Genomic DNA, 6,000 nt, shown 5'->3' with positions numbered 1-6,000 from the left:
ACTTCAAAGAGAAACAGCAGAACTAAAATTCATTTGCAAATTTAACATCATTAATCTGGGCTTGAATAGGGACTGGGAGTGGCTGGCTCATTACAGAAGCAGCTTTTCCTCCCCTGGAATTGACACCTCCTCATCTATTATTGGGAGTGGACTACATCCACCCTGATTGAATTAGCCCTGTCAACACTGGTTCTCCACTTGCGAAGTAACTCCCTGCTCTCCATGTGTCAGTATATAATGCCTGCATCTGTAACTTTCACTCTATGCATCTGAAGAAGTGAGGTTTTTACCCACGAAAGCTTATGCCCAAATAAGTCTTTAAGGTGCCACCAGACTCCTTGTTCTTTTTGTAGATACAGACTAACATGGCTACCCCCTGATACTAGACCTAGCAGCACATGCAGATATCTTTGAAAATCTATTACTTTAGTTAATTCTAGATTTAGAAACCAGTTTTGCTTACTGATTAATTTATTTCTGGGTATATTACCAAGTCTCTTGCCATTTAAGCTAGTTATAACTCATCTCCCTCAATGAGGCTTGGGAGGATTAGATTTTTATGAGTAAAATGTTGGTAAATGTCGATTTTACCATTCACCCAAACCAACAAAAACATATTTCCATCGATGATAACCGAAATTTACAGACAGGCAAAGAAAGAAACTTTGAGAACTTATTTGAATTGAAAGGATATTTGCTTTCTATATTTTGATATGTGATGTTGAAAATTTGTGTTTTAACCATTATAAACAAAATCTCAACATCTACTGTAATTAAATAATTACTGTGTGATTCCCCCTTGTTGACTTCCATAATTTCCCAAAACTGTGAAAATTCAAATCAATAACAATTGAAAAAATATTTAAAAATAAACATCATCATCTATTAAAGTGATAAAAAAATAAAAATGCAATTCTGCCCAACCTACCCATAATATATATATTTTATACTACAAGGTCAGATGCATCTGTTGTCAGGTTACCTTTTCCCCCCTGCCCATTATTACTTTGTAATGGAATCTTTACGGCAGGAGGAATTACAAAATTATCAAAACTGAACAGAACATGGAAGACTGAACTGGTGAACAGAACTGATAAAAAATGAAGAGAACAGCATAACAACAAACTGAGTTCCAAAGACATGACAGCTAGGCTTAGTAATTATTTCTTGCCAGGAGTTTGATTTTTTCCTAGTAAAAAATATACTGCAAGTAGGAGACACGTCAAAACCACCCAGAGCAAGACATAATTATTTTACAAAAAATGTACTGTACTCCAAATCAGTTTTTAAAAAGAGAGTGTTATTTTTACAACTGAAAATAAATATGGGTTATTGATATCACGTTTTAAATGTTGTGATCATAGGTCTCAAAAGTTTCAAAGTAGTTTATTCAAACAGATTCTTTGCATGTTTAAGTCAATTTAGCAATTATGTACAAAGTTACCACTTTCATATAAATGTATCTGAATTTGTAGAAAATATTAAAAATGCTTATTCAAAGAAAAACCATTAAAATTACAAGTTATTATTTTGTGTTTGTATTTTATTATTATTTTAGTTTCTAAGTTTCCAAAATTCAAAACTGCTTTCTTAACCTCTTCCTCTGTTGGTTTTTTAATGTTTTCTGTTGCTAATGTCAACTGTTTCAATCAAATTCTGAATGATGCTAATAATGCATGAATGCTCTCACCCTGAGGAAAAGGGATATAATGAACAATTGTCAATAAAAGATTGGACAGTATACAGAGGAATCCACTTATAGTGAATTCTGATATAGGAAAACTTAAATCTGTTTTTTTTTTTTTAAAGTCCTATATTAAACTACGAATACAACCAAATATAAGGACCCAACTACATCATGGCTATCCCAAAATATGGTTAAAGCACAGTAACATTTTGTATAGTAAACAGCTCAGGGAAAAGGTTAAGGTCCAATATATTGCAAAAAACTGAGTCATGCCTTAATCATCTCTCTGAACACAGTTTATTTTAGCACAGACAAAATCTGATGAGTATGACAAAGGACAAATTACAATCCCCACTTTAACGACTATCTGTTTATCATGCATTTTCTGTGACTGCTTATAAGATGGTTCTGCTGTGCTTTGTTACTGTTTCAATAAAAAAATAATAATTTGTAAACAGTGGGGGAAATAAAACATTTTTTCCTAAATATAATTTTATATTAAAAAAATCTTACTGTTATTTGACTCAGTCCAGCCAACCTCATTGTTAAAGTTGGAGACATAAAGTACTTAAACGCAAGATCAAGACTTTCTTTATCAAAACACAAGGCTGTATCCAATGGCTCTTTAACTGTACTCCACATTAAATCTGCCATGTTCCGGGCTGCACTCTGTCGCAACTCTTGGTCTGACAGTTTACATAAATACCTAAAATAAATTATATAAAAAGAAGAAAGAAGAAATATGACATGATTCCAAATAAAACGTATATGAAATAATGGTCCAGCATAATTATTTCAAATATATATTTCTAGCAGTCTTTATGATAACAGTATTAATCCTAAAAATACATTAATATTAATATAATATAGTTGCAATGGGCAATCTATAACTTAGTAAATCAAATAATAGATAAAAAGAAGAAAAAAGAAACAGAGTTGTATAGAATGATTTAGGTTCTATTAGTAAACATGATTCTGATCACACAACCCCCAAGGCTTGAGAGACTGACCTGATGCCTGAGCAACAACATCCACACTGCTACTTTTAGGGCACTAGCTCGAGCCCTGCCAACGTGAGTCTATCTACCTGGATTGGGAGACTCGCTCCCAGTTGCAGTGTAGACATACCCTATATCCTTGTCTGTGGCCCTACCTACAGGACGGATAGAACCATTGTTGTATAATCAGGACCTGACCTAGTTAGAGCAAACATTTCATATCCAGAATTTCTCCCAGCACCTCCATATGTCAACTGTGTTTGCAAGACACCTTCCATGCTGCATAACCATTTTTTTATCAGTAAAGTCTAGGAATATGTTACTCGTGGGGGAATTCTGCACAACTGTGCAGGTGCAGAATTCATATCATCCGCAGATTTCTTTGCTCCCCCACAGAAAATGAGAAAGCAAAGAAATCTGCAGGGGACACGCTCCCTTTCCCCTGTAGCCTGAGCACATCTCTTTGAGAGCCCGGAGCAACTAGCAGAGACATAAATCACTGCATGAAGGAGGGGTGGGCTGGGCGAGCATGCAAATGAGCAAGAGAGATTCTGTCCCTCTTGCTCACTATTGTGGGACGACCAGCGTGAAGGGGTAGGGCTTCAGGTTGTTTGGAGGTAGGCGTGAGGCAGGCTCTGTCCCCTGAGGCAGGGCAGAAATATAGCAGGCTATTGGGGAGTTGTTAACGTTCCTATTGTTAGTTAATTGTTCCCATTCTTAGTCAATTCCACCAGGAGTATAAAACACTTGTAAAAGTTTTAAGGCTCCTTTACATTGCCAAAGTGGTGAAAAGGAGCCTTGTTATAAATGACAGTAAGGGAATCCTCAGCCAGGAAGATCTATGTGCTTTCTCGCTTTTTTCCTGTGCCAGAGTGGCACAATGGGGTTAGATTTCAGCTCTATTACAGGATCTATTTTACTTACCCATTTAAAAAAAAATGAGGGCAAATAAAACATTTATCAATCAGTCAATATAATGTCAGGAAAATCAGAACCAAGCATTTTCCAAAGTAGTCAGCCAGGATTATAACTGGAATACATGGTATTGATTACCAAGTGCTGTAACTTAACTTTCATGTGTTTAGGAAAAGCTGAACAGTTATTGTGACTTTTTTCTATATTGTAATTTAAATAAATTACCAGAATAATTTGAACGGGTGTGATTATACTGCATTATTTTGATAAGTAAAATATGCAGAATTTTGCAGAATTTTTAATTTTTGGCACAGAATTTTTAGGCACAGAATTCCCCCAGGAGTAATATATGGTCAGTCTTCTTCAGCAGCAGCAATCAGTGTATTTCAAGATGAATCACTACTGCTGCCAAAGATACTGGAATATTTTACACAGAAACCAGAAATGCTGAACAATTTAAACTAGTCCACGATTTCCTGATAACGTCGGAAGCAAAGCCCCAAGGGATAGCTGGTGTAGAAGTGAACATGCACACAGAGTCATCTCTGCAGCTATGAATATCCTTGCCTTCATAGTGACTGGGGAGGCAGGAGCAGCAACCAACCACACAGAAGGCGGCAGTGGTTACAGCAACACAGTTTGATGGTTCTGCCTACACAGTAAACAACTGCTAGACCTGGTTACACCAAGACAATCATGCTATACCTCTACCACTGGTAACGGTCAGACACAGTACTCTGGCATGTTTAGGATAACTAATCATGTTTAAGGCTACGATTTAGTCACGGGTATTTTTAGTAAAAGTCATGGACATGTCACGGGCAATAAACAAAAATTCACGGCCCATGACTTGTACTATGTACCCCTGACTAAATATTAGCCGGGCGAGGGGTGGGAGCCACTGCTCTGGGAGGGTCCGTGGAGCCTTTTGCGGGGCAGCGGCACCAACTGCCGGGGGCCACCGAGCAGTGGCTGCTTGGGCTACCCCCAGGGCCGCCGACCCGCCGTCCCCAGGACCGCTGCTCAGGTAGTCCATGGGGCCAGCCACATAGGCCACTGCTTGGGCGGTCCCTGGGGCCAGCTGCCTGGGGCCACCCGCTCAGCGGCCGGTGCAGCTGCCCCGGGACCGCTCCAGCAGCACCAGTGTGGCTGGCTGTGGGGCTGCCCACCTGCCACTGTTCCCGCCACTCCTGGGACCACTGCTCAGGCAGTCCCAGGCCCAGCCGCACTGGCCGCTGCTAGAGCGGTCCCCAGGGCCCGCTGCTTGGGCGGCCCTGGGATGAGCCACACTGGCCGCTGCAGAAGTCACGGAGGTCACAGAAAGTCACGGAATCCGTGACTTCTACAACCACCGTGACAGACATGGAGCCCTAACCGTATTGTATATGGACAAGAGAAACATTTGGAAGCAACCATCTCTCAACCTGGTTTCAAACACAGTTAAAAAATTGTAAAGTAGATACTAACTACAATACTGACAAAAAAACAATTTAACTACTGTCCTTCAGTATGGTTTAAATTTGACCATAGCTGAACTAAATTCTAACCAGTTTGGTCAGCACCACTGAAAAGTGTTAAAAATTCATACATTTGCCAACATTCTAAATTTGGGTCTACGCATGCAGACTGGACAAGCCTGTGCTAAAAGCTTTTATGGCCACAGGTAAGGTTAAAGTGGTTTAACCACATTTATACTCCATTTTTTTGCCTTGTATCATGGGTCTAAACATTAACCAGTCAGAGAAGAAATGTAAAGTTATTGGGCCTGATTCTCATTTATGCTAATGCCCTTTTAAACTACTCTTGTAATGTAGAGAGAGGCCTTAAAGTCAACATATTTTAAGGCTCCTGAACATTGCCAAACTAGCATAAAGACACATTTGTGTGAATAATAATCAGGACCGTAGTGTTCTTTCCTTGCTAATAGATAAGCCAGGGAAGAGCACGAGAAAAGCCATGTATGGAATTCTCTCAATCTTAAACAACTGGGGACAGACCTCCACATATAGAACTCTGGAAATCAGACAAGGGGTGGGAAACTAAAGTTCACCCACTACCATGCCCAGACAATTAAAAAAAGCAATATTTGCCTATTTTCAGAATCAGTCCAGTAGCAAACAAGCCAAAGACCCCATCAGCTCCCTCACCCATATGCATGTAGGAAGTGTTACTGCATCCTATAGCTGAAGTAACTCATATTTGTATACACTTCAAAAATTAACTTTGGGAACAAAATTCTCAGTAATAGTGTTAGCTGAACACAGTTTGTCCTTTATTATACTTACAATTAACCGCTGTTCAGCTCCGCCTCAGCTAATAATATTGTTAACATCCATGTTCACAATCAAATTTCATACTACAGATCATGTTTCATGGCTTTTAGTGTTCAAAACATCTTAG

At 39.0% G+C, this 6,000-nt stretch overlaps 1 protein-coding gene across 1 annotated transcript in view; it reads right to left on the bottom strand.

Moving 5' to 3' along the window:
* The window catches only part of USP34 (ubiquitin specific peptidase 34), a 257,649-nt gene that overhangs the window by 206,931 nt on the left and 44,718 nt on the right, over positions 1–6,000 (bottom strand). The window contains exon 7 of the mRNA XM_029911897.1: positions 2,201–2,393. Coding sequence (XP_029767757.1) covers positions 2,201–2,393 — 193 coding nt within the window. The remainder of the gene's footprint in view (positions 1–2,200; positions 2,394–6,000) is intronic.

Source organism: Terrapene carolina, unplaced genomic scaffold (assembly GCF_002925995.2).
Source record: "Terrapene carolina triunguis isolate 2854851 unplaced genomic scaffold, T_m_triunguis-2.0 Scaffold132, whole genome shotgun sequence".
NCBI classification, from domain to species: domain Eukaryota; kingdom Metazoa; phylum Chordata; order Testudines; family Emydidae; genus Terrapene; species Terrapene triunguis.
This window is presented reverse-complemented; position numbering and strand designations above follow the sequence as displayed.